Source organism: Hyaena hyaena, unplaced genomic scaffold (genome assembly GCF_003009895.1).
Source record: "Hyaena hyaena isolate Hyena2069 unplaced genomic scaffold, ASM300989v1 scaffold_18, whole genome shotgun sequence".
NCBI classification, from domain to species: Eukaryota; Metazoa; Chordata; class Mammalia; order Carnivora; family Hyaenidae; genus Hyaena; species Hyaena hyaena.
Window position 1 is genome coordinate 1,776,559 of NW_024080649.1, and position 14,137 is coordinate 1,790,695.

The following is a 14,137-nucleotide window of genomic DNA, read 5'->3' on the forward strand; positions in this document are numbered from 1 at the left end:
CCCGCCGCTCCGGGCCGCCGCGCCCCGCCCGCTCGCATTCCTCCCCGCTGCGCTCACTTCCTCCGCCCGCCCCCCGGGCCGCCCCTCGGGGGCGGGGAGCAGGAGGGGCTCTGGCCGGCTCCTCCCTGAGGGGGAGCCTTAGGGTAGTGAATCCCCCCGCCCGGGGCGGCAGTGCTGCCAGTGGCTCCACGCTCTGGGGAGATCCCGATTCCTGTGTGACCTTGGGTGAGGGGTTGCCCTCTCTGAGCCTCAGATGCAATGCTTCTAAAATGGGGAAATGTGCTCCGTGAGATGGGGCCCTGGGTACACTGGCTCTGTGCTCTGCATCTAGCAAGCATCCAGCGACATTTCTGTTACTCAGGGACGGGAAAGAGGAGGCAGGATCCCCGCGCATGACCACACAGACCATCCCAGTCCTGCTCAAGGCCTCCTGCCATTCCTGGATATCCCCTCCCCATTCCCATCATCTCTGTCTCTCACCTCTCCTCCATGTCCCTGTACACCGAACTCCCTCGAAGATGCCATCCCTTCTTCGCACCTCTCACTGCCCTCTCTCCCTGAGGGAGGCTGGGAATTTCATGCCCCTTCCCCAGAAGCTGCTGCCTCCTTGGTGAGAAGGCGGCCCTTTTACCTCTTTGGGACACCACACTGGGTTCTTTAACCAAGTTCTTTCATCTTAATTTTCTTTTACTGCCTCACTTCCGGGGGATTCCTTTACCAAGTCGTTTACTTATTTGCTCTTAACTTTTCTTTCACTTTCTACTCCACTGCTTCAGATAACTTATCCATGTTGGCTTTACTTTAACATCCTTTATCTTTCTAGGCTATCCTTTCAGTTACTTTTTTCTCTATCAGAAAACCCCCGAGCCCATCTGACTTGTTTGTCTCCTTTTTTCTTTCTCTTTTATGGCTCAGAGAGCTTTAGAACATCACTGAAGAATCGGTGGTATCTCCCAACAGAACTCAGACTCTGACTACCTCCTCCTCCCAGCCGCAGTTGTGGGAAGGAATGCAGAGAGTCACTGGGTCCTGTAGGGGGACTTCCAAGCTGACTACCATCTGACCCTTACCCCACAGTCATCGGGCCAGAGCCTGTTGACTTGACTTCCTGTCCGTCATGCCACCTTCAGCTGTCCACAGTAGCAGCCTTCCAAATGGACTCCCCGTTCTCTCCCACTGCTCATGGTAGAGCCACCCCTTCTGAAGAGAACACCCATGTTCTCTTGGCCCACACAGCCCTGTTCCATCTGGCTCCTCCAACTCCCCCAGCCTCAGCCTTCTGGCCTCTTTCGCTTCCCGAAAGTCGGCGTCTTTCTGTGCATTACCCGCTCTTTGCTCTGACAGAATGCCTTTCTATCCTCTGCCCCCACCCTCACTAACCAAACTCCGCGCTTTTAGGGTAGGTCTCGCCCTGGAGTACCATCTCCTCCCCAAAAGACTTCTCTGACTCACATCCATCCACCTTGACCTCAACCTCCACTGGATTGGGCTGCCCTTAAGCACTTTGCCTTCATAGTACCCACTGCAGGGAGAAATGGGTTGGTGGGGAGCTTTGATGACCATTTTTCATGCCCGCTAGACTGTAGATTTCACAGGGACAGGACCTTTTTGGTACTGCTACCTCGGTATTCTCAGTCCCTTGCCCCAACACATCTTTTGAATAAACAATGAATAAGTGCCCCCTCCTTCCCATCTTCCCTAATGCTCTACAAAAGTTCCTAAAGTTCCTACCGCACCCTCACATGTGGCCTCTCCTCAGGGGTGGGGTCAGCTACTGTGTGAGGGAGATAGGCCACTGCAGCCCAACGGACAACCTTAGACTCTGAGAGACTCTGTGGCTAGGATACAACTTCCCGCATACCACTGACCGACCAAGTAGCATGTAACATCAGAGTATGTGCAGGCAAAAAGAAAAATATTTGCGGAGCATAGACACTTCACGAGAGAACAACTAAGGGATGCCTGCATGGCTCAGTCAGTTAAGTGACCGACTACTGGTTACAGATCAGGTCATGATCTCATGGTCGTGAGATGAAGCTCCACATCAGGCTCTGCACTGACAGCTCAGAGCCTCCTTGGGATTCTCTCTCTCCCTCTCCCTCTGCCACCCCTCCCCTCGGCTTGCAGTCTCTTGCGTGTGCACTCTCTCAAAATAAATAAACATTAAAAAATATCATTGCCTATTCACACGTAAAGAATACATTTAGGGGTGCCTGGCGGCTCAGTCATGAAAAACATTTGTTCACAAATCTGCTGGCTTAGTAAAGCTCTGCTCTGCTCTGCATGGCATCAGCCGGGGCCAGAAGATCTGTGTTCACGATGCCTCACTCACATGACTAGCAAGTTGTTACTGGCTGTAGGCCAAGAGCTCAGTGAGGCTGTGGATCAGGGGACTGAGTACTCCGCCTGTGTGCCTCTCCACGGGCTGCTCGGTTTCCTTATGGGATAGTGGCTGCAGTCCATGAATAAGCATCCCAAGAAGCAGGGAGTAGAAGCTGAAAGTTTCTCTAGGCCTCAGCCTGGAAACAGGCACAGCATTTCTGCTGTATTTTCCTGCTCAATCAATAACCAAGCCCAGATTCAAGAGAGGGTGGGGGAGGCACTGCACCCGTCTCCGGATGGGAGAAGATTCAAAGAAATATGGGACCATGTATTAAAGTTACTACAATAATATTTTTTAAAAAGTTATAATTGAGAATGAATTAATAAATTGGAAAGACTAAATTAAGCAATAGTCCCAAAAGAAGAAAGAGAAAACAATGAAAAGGAAAATAGAGATGGAGGATAGAAATAGAATACCTGCACAACAGGAATCTCAGAAAAAGAGTAAAATAAAAATGGAGCAAATCAATGACATGAACAAACCTTGAAAACACACTAAACAGAAGAAGCCAGACACAGGGGCGCCTGGGTGGCTCAGTTGTTTAAGCATCTATCTGACTTTGGCTCAGGTCATGACCTCGGTTTGTGAGCTCGAGCCCCATATCAGGCTCTTTATGTTCATCGCAGAGCCAGCTTCAGATCCTCTGTCCCCTTCTCTCTCTTCCCCTTCCCCTCACTTGAGCTTGCTCTCTCTCTCTCTCTCTCTCTCAAAAACAAATAAACTTAAAAAAAAAAAAAGGGAATTGAAAGCAGGGACTTGAACAGGTATCAGTATGCCAGTGTTCACTGTGCAGCTGAAAGGTAGCAGCAGCCTCAGTTTTCATCACCAGATGTGTACATAACAGACTGTGATCTCCACTTACAAGGGAATATTATTCAGCCATAAAGGAATGAAGTCTGATATATGCTACAAGGTAGATGAACCTCGAAGACATTCTGTTAAATGAAATAAGCTGGGAGGGAGGGCATCTAGGTGGCTCAGTCGGTTAACCGTTCGATTTCGGCTCAGGTCATGATCTCACGGTTCGTGGGTTCGAGCCCCGCGTCGGGCTCTGTGCTGACAGCCAGCTCAGAGCCTGGAGCCTGTTTCAGATTCTGTGTCTCCCTCTCTCTGATCCTCCCCTGCTAATGCTGTCTCTCTCTCTCTCAGAAATAAATAGAAAACACTAAAATTTTTTTTCTAAAAATAAAATAAGCTGGATGCAAAAGGACGAATGTTCCACTTATATAAGTTAGCTAGAATAGACAAATTCATAGAGACGAAAAAAAAGAATAGAGGTTACCAAGGGCTGCGGTGAGGGGAAATGGGAAGTTATCGCTTAATAATTACATTACAGGTGTTTGAGATAATGAAAAAGTTTTGGAAATACCATGATATGTGTGAGTGTAATTAAGCCCACTGGCTTGTGCACCTGAAGATGGTTAAAATGGCAAATTGAAATTTTTACAATGAAAAAAATAATGTAATATATGAAGACCACTGAACTGTACACTTTATTTTTTAAATTTTATTTACTTATTTTGAGAGAGAGAGAGTGCACACGAGCAGGGGAGGGACAGAGAGAGAGGGAGAGAGAAAGAATTCCAGGCAGCTCTGCACTGCAGTGTAGAGCCAATGCAGGGCTCGAACCAATGAGCTGTGAGATCATGACCTGAGCTGAAACCGAGAGTTGGACACTTAATTGATTGAGCCACCCAGGCATCCTTGAACTGTACACTTCAAATGGGTAAATTGTATGGTATATCAATTTTATCTCAATAAACTTGTTTAAAAACAAACAAAAAATCCAAGATGTAATTAACCAAATAATTCTAATATTTAGAGGGTGGTAGAAGGATACAGGAGGAGTGAGAGCTAAAAATCCTCATTTTTCGGGGCACGTGGGTGGCTCAGTCAGTGTGGAGCCTGCTTGGGATTCTCTCTTTCCTTCTCTCTCTGACTCTCCCCCATGCTCTCTCAAAATAAACTTTATAAACTATTAAGAAAATAAAAATAAAAATCCTCATTTTTCAAATTTCTGAGTCAATAAATAATATCTAAAATGTATGTCTAAAGAGTTGGCAATTGGTATGACTGGGTGGCTCAGTTGGTTGAGTCTGTTCAACTCTTGGTTTTGACTCAGGTGATGATTTCGCAGTTCGTGGGTTTGAGCCCCCAGGTTGGGCTCTTCTGTTGGGCACAGAGCCTGCTTGGGATTCTTTCTCTCTCTCTCTCGCTCTCCCTCGCCTGCTCATATGTACACGCTCTCTTTCTGTCAAATAAATACATTTAAAAAAATAAAGAGCTGGCAATGAAATACATTACTTAGAAATATGGAGGAAAATACCAGTAAATATCAACAATTAAAAGTGTTGAAAGTGATTGCTTGGGAGAACAGAACTGGGGAATGGGAGTGTGAGGACAGAAGTTGGGGAGGGGACTCGTCACACCACCTGCCAGCTCAGTGTTTTGCCACCAAGTGCACCCCTAAATAACCACCATCCAAGGCAAGGTGTGGACACTGCCAGAACTCCAGAAGTCCCTTAATGCCTCCCCCAGTTGCCACCCCATGCCTCCCCACCAGCCACAGACCCTTTTTTTAGTCTTTGTTTTTTTAAATGGAGATGTAATTGACACATAACATTGGGTAGGTCAGGCATTCTTTTTTAGTATATTTTTTTAATGTTTTATCTATTTCTGAGAGAGAGAGAGAGAAAGCGTGAGCAGGGGAGAGTCAAAGAGAGGCAGACACAGAATCCGAAGCAGGCTCCAGGCTCTGAGCTAGCTATCAGCACAGAGCCTGACGCGGGGCTCGAACCCAGGAACCGTGAGATCATGACCTGAGACGAAGTCAATGCTTAACCAACTGAGCCTGAGCCACCCAGACACCCCAGGTCGGGCATTTTCTAAGTACCTGAGTTTGATGATATCACTTTCTTGTTTTCTTATTTATTTTTGAGAGGGAGGGTGCAAGTCAGTGAGGGGCAGAGAGAGAATCCCAGCAGGGGCAATGGGAGAGACAAACAGGGGGGCAGGGGGGAGAGAGAGACAGACAGGCAGAGAGAGAGACAGAGAGAGACAGAGAGAGAGAAAGAAACAGGGCTTGTGTTTTACCCAAAGCAAGACTCAAGCTCACCCGATGTGGACTCGAACTCCTGAACTGTGACATTATGACCTCAGCCCAAGTCAGAGCTTAATGGCTGAGACACCAGGCGCCCTCTTGTTTTCTTATTTAAAGTCTCAACCTGAGCATTCATCCCTGAACATTAAGTTTAATCCTTTCTGGGTTTTGTTTTGTTTTGTTTTGTCAGAAGGCTCTACTCCAAATGCGGGGCTTGAACTCACAACCCCAAGATCAAGAGTTGCCTCCTCTACTGACTAAGTCAGCCAGGGACCCTGGCTTTTTTTTTAAAAAAAAAAAACTTTTTTTAAAAAGTTTTTTAAAAAACTTTTTACTGAGAAAAAAATATCCATATAGAAAAGTTCACATACCGTAAGCGTATACAGTGTGCTGAAATGTTCACAAAATGAACGCGCCCATGCAACCAGGACCCAAGACACAGCCCTTTGTCAGAAACCCAGAAGCCCTTCTTCACGTCCCCTTCCAGCCAACACATCCCCCAAAACTGACTGTAACAGCATGGATCAGTTTTGCCTGTACTTTATGTAAATGGAATGACATAATATATATTATTTTGTACTGGCTCCTTTCACTTGACATTAATTTTAGAGATTCTTGCATGTTGTGTGTAACTGCCTGTGGATACATGTCTTCAGCTATAGTAAGAAAAATGTTAAACTGTCTTCCAAAACAGTGTTTATCCATTTAATCAGCCCAGCAGGGTATGCTTGTTGCTCCACATCCTCACTAACGCTTGGTGTTGTTCACCTGCTGAATTTTAGTTGTCTTCACTATGAGTTTTATTTTGCACTTCCTTAATGGCTAATAAGGTTGACTATCTTCTTATTGGCCAATTGAATATCCATTCTTGTAAAGTCCTTATTCAAATATCTTGCCCATTTTTATATGGGATTGTCTGTCTCTGGATATAAGCCTTTTGTCAATTATATATGTTGGAAATTTCTTACACTTTGCCTTGCTCTCTCCCTCTTGAATTTTAATGTTTTATTTATTTATTTATTTATTTATTTGAGAGACAGAGAGACAGACAGCGTGAGCAAGAGAGGATCAGGGAGAGAGGGAGACACAGAATCTGAAACAGGTTCCAGGCTCTGAGCTAGCTGTCAGCAGAGCTGACATGAGAGACATGGGACATGAGAGAGAGAGAGAGAGAGAGAGAGAGGGAGAGGGGGGAAGGGGCAAGGAGAGAGGGAGGGAAAGAGAATCCCAAGCAGGCTCCTCATGTGGAGCCCAATGTGGGGCTCAAACCCACAAACCATGAGATCTTGACCTGAGCTGAAATCAAGACTCTGATGCTTAACCAACTGAGCCAGACAGGTGGCCCCTAGGTTCAGCTTCTTAAAAATAAAAACCCCCACAAATTTAAACCTTTCAGAGACTGGTAACCCACCCATTGTCACACTCCATCATGGGATCGACACCACACTTGAACTAGATTTATTTGTGCTCTTTTGTGGCCTCAGGCTTTTATCATAATAATATGGTAAGATGCCTTTGCCCTTCCCAAAAGAGATAAAGCTGGAGTCCTCTCATTTGAGCAGCTGAGGCTAGACCTACAAGACCCCTCAGCAACCAAGAGCCCACCAGACCCCATTCCCCTGCTCCCCAGGGAGCAGGAAGGACTTTCACACTCGGCTCCATACCCAAAATGTTTATTCTCAGCATACGCTTGTGCCTGGATGGCTGGGAAGGAGACTTTGTGAGACTTTGCCACAGTGACCTCCGGGGGACTGGCCAGGTCACCAGAGCTACAGGATGAGGACTGAGAAGGTGGCAGCAGCCAAGAGGCTTAGAACAAAGTATGGGGAGGCTTTCGAGGGCCTCTGGAGGACCTGACTGATTGGCCACTTGGTCACCTTCAGGTGTGTGTTGAGGTGCTCACTCTGAAGCTGAGATAGGAGGTGGGAGTGGCAAGCCCTGACCACCTGCCTATCTGGAAACTCGTCTTCCACAGGGTTCTGTCCATTGTTCTCCTCTCTCACCTGGGGGTGGAGTCAGCAGTTAGTGGCTTCCATAGCGCCCCCCTCACCTACTCAAACCACCACACCGTCCTTTTGCCCAACCCAGCATACCTGTTCCACGCGTCTGAAGACCCGCAGCAGGTTTCCACGAAGGACACCCTGGAGCTCTTCCTCACTCCAGCCGCGACTCAGCAGTTCCTCTATCAGTACTGGGTACGTGGACACGTCCTCTAGCCCCCGAGGGAACCTGTGTGGCCATGAGCCTCCAGCTGTGGAACCTCAGCCCTGATCAGGATCAGGGTCTAGGGCCCAGTGTCCCACCAGCGCCAATCACATAGGTGAAATTGAAGGCCACACTCTCCAGGCTACTGAATGTCACTTTGGTAGCTCCTTGAAGACAGAGCTTCTGTGGTATTTACCCCCTGAGCAGATGACTGGCCCACAACAGATCTGCTGAGCTGGGAGTGCAGCATGCACTAGGAGAAAGAGCTCTGCTGGGGCAGGGTGGCGGGGGAGTACTCAATGAATGTGATGGTTTGGAGGGGGAGTGGGTCTGGCAGGCCAGAGGTGGGAGAGGGAGAGCCCAGGAAGCAGGCCCTGGGAGTGGAGAGATGTCAAGTGAGCTGGAAAACCAGAGCCTGTAGTTGAGGCCTGAAGTGTGGGAGCAGCATGGGATGGAGAGACTAAAGGACTCCCTGCCATGCCCTGCCCAAGACAAACCCCAGGGAAATACTCACCGACCAGACCCATCGTAATTCCCACCAATCCCGATGAACTCTGATCCAATGACAGCTCTGATGTAGTCAAAGTGATCTAGGGGGCAGGGGTTAGTGGTGAGCAGCACTACCCTGGAGTTAGACCCTGGGACCAGCCCTTGTCCGGGTCTGGGAACACTCAGCCCTGGCCAGTTCCCCTGCCCACAGCACTCCTGGCCATGGCAGCTGACTTCACGGAGCTCCTAGCCAATTGTGAGTTCTGAAATGACTACAGGCTGAACAGTGTCCCTTTAGCATTTTTTCTTCCCAGAAGCCACCTTGCCTCTGGGTTCCTTGAGAGCCCATCTGTCCTGTCCAGAGAAGTGAGAGCAAAAGACAGAGGCAGGGGCAGTTGCTTCCCCCAAGCCCAGCAGCATTGACTATGGCCCCAGATCTGGGTGGCAGCGAAGAGCCGTGTCTCCTCTCCCAGGTTGTCAGAGGTCTTGCCCCTTGCCCAACAGGTGTGCTAGACTGCCGGGGCCGTCTGTCCTGAGGGCCCCCGTGGCCACAGGTCAAGCTAGAACTGCACAAGAAGTCAAAGTGAGGCTCACCTGCCACTGTGGACACATTAGCCAACAGGTTGCATGGTAGCACCCCCATGGACAGCGTCACCATCACAATGCCACCATTCTTCTTCTAGAAGGATAAAGAAATGGACACTCAGCCTCCTCAGTTTGGCTCTTCAGGCCTGATGACCTGCCTTGTGCCCTGGGGATCCTGGTAAGACAGTGCTCAGTCCTGGTTTCAGGGGCTGGAAGAGGCTTCAGCTCTGGGTTTGCGGGCACCTGAGTAAGCTGATTTGGCCTTGATTTTCAGAGATGGGGGAAGGTTAACCAGCCGTGGGTCCAAGGGTGAGGCCTGGGCTAGTAGCTTTGTTCAAGGTGCTGAATGTTTGCATGGAGCACGCCCAGCTCTGGGTGTGAGGGCTGAGGTAGCTGCTCACCAGAAGTTGCAGGATGTCATCGGGAACATTCAGCAAATTGTCGCACACAGCCCTGGCAGCTGAGTGGGAGAAGATCACGGGAGCCCTCGACACCTTCAGTGCTTGCCGCGCCAAGGTGTCTGACGCGTGCGACAAGTCCACCATCATGCCCAGGCGGTTCATTTCCCCTACCACCTTCTGCAAAGACAGGTTTTTTATTTTTTTATTTTTTTTTGAGTTGGGGGAGATGTCAAGGATGCACATACGTGTGCTCTATCTGTAAGCAGGGAACGTGTGGGGCAGGGAATGGAACAGGAGTCCTCACCTCGCCAAAGCTTGTCAACCCACTGACGTTGGTGTAGAAGTGGTGTTTAAACTTGGTGGAACTTTCTGCCCTGCAGGACAGCCAGAAGAAGGCAATCTCAAAGGCAACATAGTGGGCATCAGAGCCAGAGGACTCTGCATTCCCTCTGTTTGACCATCCACCCTCATTCTGGAATAGAGTAAGGACCTGGGCCAGCTGCTTTCTGGGAGTGTGAGGAACCTGCCAGGAGTCCAGCCTCCCTCTGCGGACTCCTCTGTCCTCCCCTCTCTGGCAGTTTCTCCACCATGTCATCTACCATTTCACCCTGGCTAGACACTCTGCTCACCAGGGCGTGTTGCAGGTGAAGGTAAGTGTCAGGTAGCGCACCCCCAGCAGATAAAAACTGCGCAGCACAGAGAGGCTGCTGTCCAGTGAGTGACCACCCTCCACACCAATGAGGCAGGCCAGCTTTTGAGTGCTGTTCAGACCTAGAAGAGGGTGGATAATCAAGCGGTCAGGCCCCAGGATCAGAACCACCAGAGTGAGCCCCTAACTATCCCCCCATTTGCCAACCCACCTTTGGCTGAGGTCACGAGCTCCAGTTCAGAGTAGGAGGCACACATGCGACGAATGAGGTCAATCTGCTCCAGTGTGAGGCGCACAGCATCCTGGTCCTGGGTCTGGCATGGGGCTTGAGCTGACCAGAACTAGAGGTAGGCCCCGGGGGTCCAGAATGAGATTAGAATGGTTTCCAGTGTTCTTGGTCTGCCATCTTCCTCAGCCCCAAGGTGCTCATTTGGGTCAGTGGCCCAGAATGAAACACTGCATGACTCTATGGTATCCTGATGACTATTAAGCTTGCTGCCAGCAGCCAAACTGTGGACTATGAAATATCACTGCCTGCTGTTTGTCCATGTGCTAGGTGAATGCCCCAAGGCATTCTAACAGCCCCCACACTCACCAAGGATTTTCTGGTCACTTTCTGTGTGTCTCCACAGAACCTGGGTACCCATGTGGTTGGCCTAGCTTGGCCTCCAGAGCCCCCACATTCCCTGCAGTCATGTGATGACACATTATGTGTTCTACGATTCTAATTACCCAGAGGCCTGCCTGCCCAGGTTTCTGTGGCCCCAACATGCCCCAGCAGCCATTCTGTGGCACCCTGTGTATCCCTGTGGTACCTGGGCACCCACGAGGCCATCCTTGAGCTTGTCCACGCTGGTCTGGCCACGACTGAAATTGCGCAGGTTAACATCTCGTAGCCTGTTCTGGAAAAGCCGTCTCAGGAGCAGGGGCAAGTGGTTGTGGCTGGGGGCATCAAGACAAGGTTAGAGTGGGGGACATGGCCTCCAGGTCAGGCAGGGCATGTGGAGGTACCTGGTCGTGTCCTGTCCCCCCCCTCCCCTCCCCCTCCCTCACTGTGTCACACAGACAATATGGAAAAACTCCTAAGGTGCACCCTTTGGGCAGGGGTGTGTGGGGGGGGCTACACCAGGAACAGGGTAATGGGGGGAGGGGGCCTGGCTGATGGAGGAGAGTTCATCCAGGAGTGGGTGAGGAAGCCTCCTCACTAGCCCTACATGCTGAGGACCCCTTCCCCTACCCAGGTGTGGGCTCAGTCTCCACCTACCCCCACGCCGCACCTACGCACCCGTCCACGAGAGGGAAGTCCCGCATCAGGGCCCGCGCGCGCTTCCTCAGACTTGGTGTGCTGGAGGTGGCCGGTGTGGTCGGGGAACTAGAGGAGACCGTGGTCTGGTTGCTGGGGGCTCCGGGTGTGGTCGGGGCTCTGGGGGTTCCGGGAGTGGTCTGGGCACGGGTTACCGGCCGCTGCAGCAGAGACAGCAGGAGCAGCAGATGCAGCAGAGGTCGCCAGCGAAGCTCACGGGGACCCTGGAAGCCCAAGGACCTCATGCTGCGCAGGGCCAGCCGGGCGGGCAGTGGCCGGTCTCTAGAGGAGGGGCGGCGAGGGGCAGAGGGCGATTCGTGACCTAGCCGCGTGGCCTCGTGAAGAGGGGTTGGAGTCAGAATGAGCAGGGATCTGCGACGCAGCAGCCGCACAGCGTGGCCACAGGGGGCGACACAGAACTCCACCCCCAACTAGGAGGGCCCCCCAGTGGCCCCGACCAGTCTCTGCAAGGCGCGAGAGCACGTGAGTGGGAGCGCGGCAAAGAGAGAGGGAGAGAGATCCCAAGCAGGCTCCATGCTCAGGGCTGAGCCTAACCCACGCCGGATCCCATGATCATGACCTGAGCAGAAATCGAGTGGGATGCTCAACCGACCTAGCGACCCAAGGTGCGCCTATATTTCTTAAAAATGAAATTTAAGGGGCGCCTGGGTGGCTTAGTCGGTTAAGCGTCCGACTTTTGCTTGGGTCATGATCTCACGGTTCGTGGGTTCGAGCCCCGCGTCGGGCTCTGTGCTGACTGCCAGCTCAGAGCCTGGAGCCTGTTTCAGAGTCTGTGACTCCCTCTCTCTCTCTGACCCTCCCCTGCTCACTCTCTCTCTCTCTCTCCCCTAGAAATAAATAAAAAACGAAATTTAAGAATAATATGGGAAACCATTTTGTTTTAGTAACTAGTATCGAAATTTGCTTTCTGTACAAAAAAAAATTTGTAGATTCTAAATATTAATTAACTATAACCATCTTGAAAAGGGGGCAAGCCACTCCCTGGTCACTTTATGTCACATCTTTTTCTCTAATATGGTCATCCTGGCTGAGGGATGTGGGTAGTGCTGCTGAGAGCTGGCCTGTTTGGTAACAGATCAGTGGAGGCACCACAGCAGCTGAGCCTTGAAAGGATGGGGTCTGCATTGGGGAGGGGAGGTGGAGAGGGCATCCCAAACTGGCCAATAGCTCAAGCAAAGGTCTAGTTAGGACAGGATGGTTGTCTGTAAGGGAAGAGCTGGAAGGTCCTCAAAGGCATAGAACAGTGGGATAAGAATTCTTGTGGCTAAGAACATGAGGGGTCTTGATCTGACATGACTTCATGTGGGGAAATCCTCCTTCAGTGCAAGGCAGTTTCCAGGATGGCTGGAGGCTTGGGCAGTATAACTCATTGTTTTCTGCAGAAAAAACCCTGATACAAGGGAAAGTGATCTCAGAACTGCATTTGGGTGGCATCTGGGTGTCCTGGACTGGCATGAGGTCCTACCAGGCTGAGAGGGGCCTATATCAGACTAAAATCTGAATTGTCCCCCTTCTGTATCTGTGTCTGCCACCTGTTCTCCCACGTGGGCTTCCTGATAAGCGGGGCTCCCCTTTTGGGTGCCAGAAGAAGGTCTTGACCTCTGGCCACCACTGCCTCCTGTCCATCACTGCTCCCTTCTCATGCCTAGGGGTTAAGGACTAAGTCTGACCCTGCTGCCTTCAGATTTAACTATCTCAGAAGAGAGGGAGAGAGAGAATGTTTATTCTGGTCTCATATACCAAGCTGACTTGCCATGGGAGGTCTTCGTTTAAGTGATATAAACAACATAGTGAATGATGAATTTGCTAATAGTTTATCAAAAGTTCAGAAGTATTGCACATACAGCTGTTCCTATAATAGTCTTAGGTGAAAGTAGAGAGCATTATGTTTATAATTGATTTTTAAAATCATTTATTTATTTAAATGTTTATTTTTGAGGGGGTAGAGGGGCTCCAACCCATGAACTGTGAAATCGTGACCTGACCTGAAGTTGGACGCCCAACCGATCACCCAGGTGCTCCTATAACTGATTTTTAATGTTAGTGAATTATTACATAAACACCATTTCACATGTCTGATTTTGTTTGACTAAGTAAATCAGACTTCTACTCTTTCTGAGAACAACTGGAAATGTTGGGCAAAATATAAAAAGGATCTTCCTGAAGACATCATAAAGTTAAACAAGATGCTAAAAAATGTGAGTATCCAAGGAAAGTGGAAACCTAGAGATGGGCCTAACTTTGAGGCTGGTTCTTCCACTAGGGGTGTGGTGCTCTAAAGAGGCAGAGATTAGTGTCCAGGATCCACCAAAGTAAGGAGAATCCTGATGAACACTTAGTTTTGAGTTGGAACACAAAAATATGCGCCTAGGAGAAAAAATGAATTAGAATCAGTGCCCTTTACCCCAGGCCTGCAGCAATTCTGGTTATTAAGCAATTGTCTCTCAAGTCCAGATGCAGTCTTCTGTTCTAAGCTCTGTGAGGCTGGGGCTCAAACTTTGAGTTTATTTATTTATTTTTTGAGAGAGAGAGAGAGAGAGAGAATGAGCAGAGGAGGGGCATCGAGAAAAGGGGACAGAGAATGCACTCTGCACCTCTAGGGAGGTTCAGTCATTGGAAGCTCATGTACCATCATGTAGTCTAGCATTTGGGCTCTGTCCAAATAGGAACAAAGATCATTTGTGATCTAGGCAGGTTCCTTTCTTGGGAATCTGAATCAGAGTTCCCTTCAAGATCCCCAGGTGGTGGTCAGTAGGTCAGGATGTGGACTGAGTGAGCGACTGAGAGGCAACCCAGAGGAAGGTCCACTCTCCCACAGCCAGAGCTACCCATTGTCTTCTTCTAGTGCTGAGCCCAACCATTTGGGTCTCCTCAGGCCACGCTAGTGAGACTCAGGTTTTACTGGAGTAACTGGTGGCTGAATTGCAGGGTCCTCCACCAACTACCAGAATTGGGAGCTGGCACCACCAGACCCCACCGCAGAGAAGGACACTCATGCCTG

General features: G+C 49.9%; 1 protein-coding gene across 2 annotated transcripts; it reads right to left on the bottom strand.

The window, feature by feature from the left end:
- Positions 1–7,140: 7,140 nt before the first annotated feature.
- Positions 7,141–11,589, bottom strand: DPEP3 (dipeptidase 3). 2 transcript variants are annotated; one of them, XM_039221476.1, is made up of 10 exons: positions 11,098–11,589; positions 10,628–10,754; positions 10,024–10,153; positions 9,793–9,934; positions 9,468–9,537; positions 9,164–9,340; positions 8,772–8,856; positions 8,203–8,278; positions 7,577–7,712; positions 7,141–7,486 (listed from the first exon to the last, which is right to left on the bottom strand). In XM_039221476.1, the coding sequence occupies exons 1-10, from the start codon at positions 11,358–11,360 to the stop codon at positions 7,253–7,255; spliced, it is 1,440 nt and encodes a 479-aa protein (XP_039077407.1). In that variant the 5' UTR covers positions 11,361–11,589; the 3' UTR covers positions 7,141–7,252. The 2 variants fall into 2 exon arrangements, with proteins under 2 accessions (XP_039077407.1, XP_039077417.1); XM_039221486.1 differs by lacking the exons at positions 10,628–10,754; positions 11,098–11,589 and adding an exon at positions 10,448–10,452.
- Between the last annotated feature and the right edge of the window lie 2,548 nt (positions 11,590–14,137).

Excerpts from the sequence above, each read along its gene's own strand:
- DPEP3 (XM_039221476.1), bottom strand. The coding sequence starts at position 11,360 with ATGAGGTCCTTGGGCTTCCAGGGTCCCCGTGAGCTTCGCTGGCGACCT. Across the intron at positions 10,755-11,097 it reads GACTTCCCTCTCGTGGACGG|CCACAACCACTTGCCCCTGC; the intron begins GTGCGTAGGTGC and ends TGATGCCCCCAG. Across the intron at positions 8,279-8,771 it reads TAATGTGTCCACAGTGGCAG|ATCACTTTGACTACATCAGA; the intron begins GTGAGCCTCACT and ends CCTGCCCCCTAG.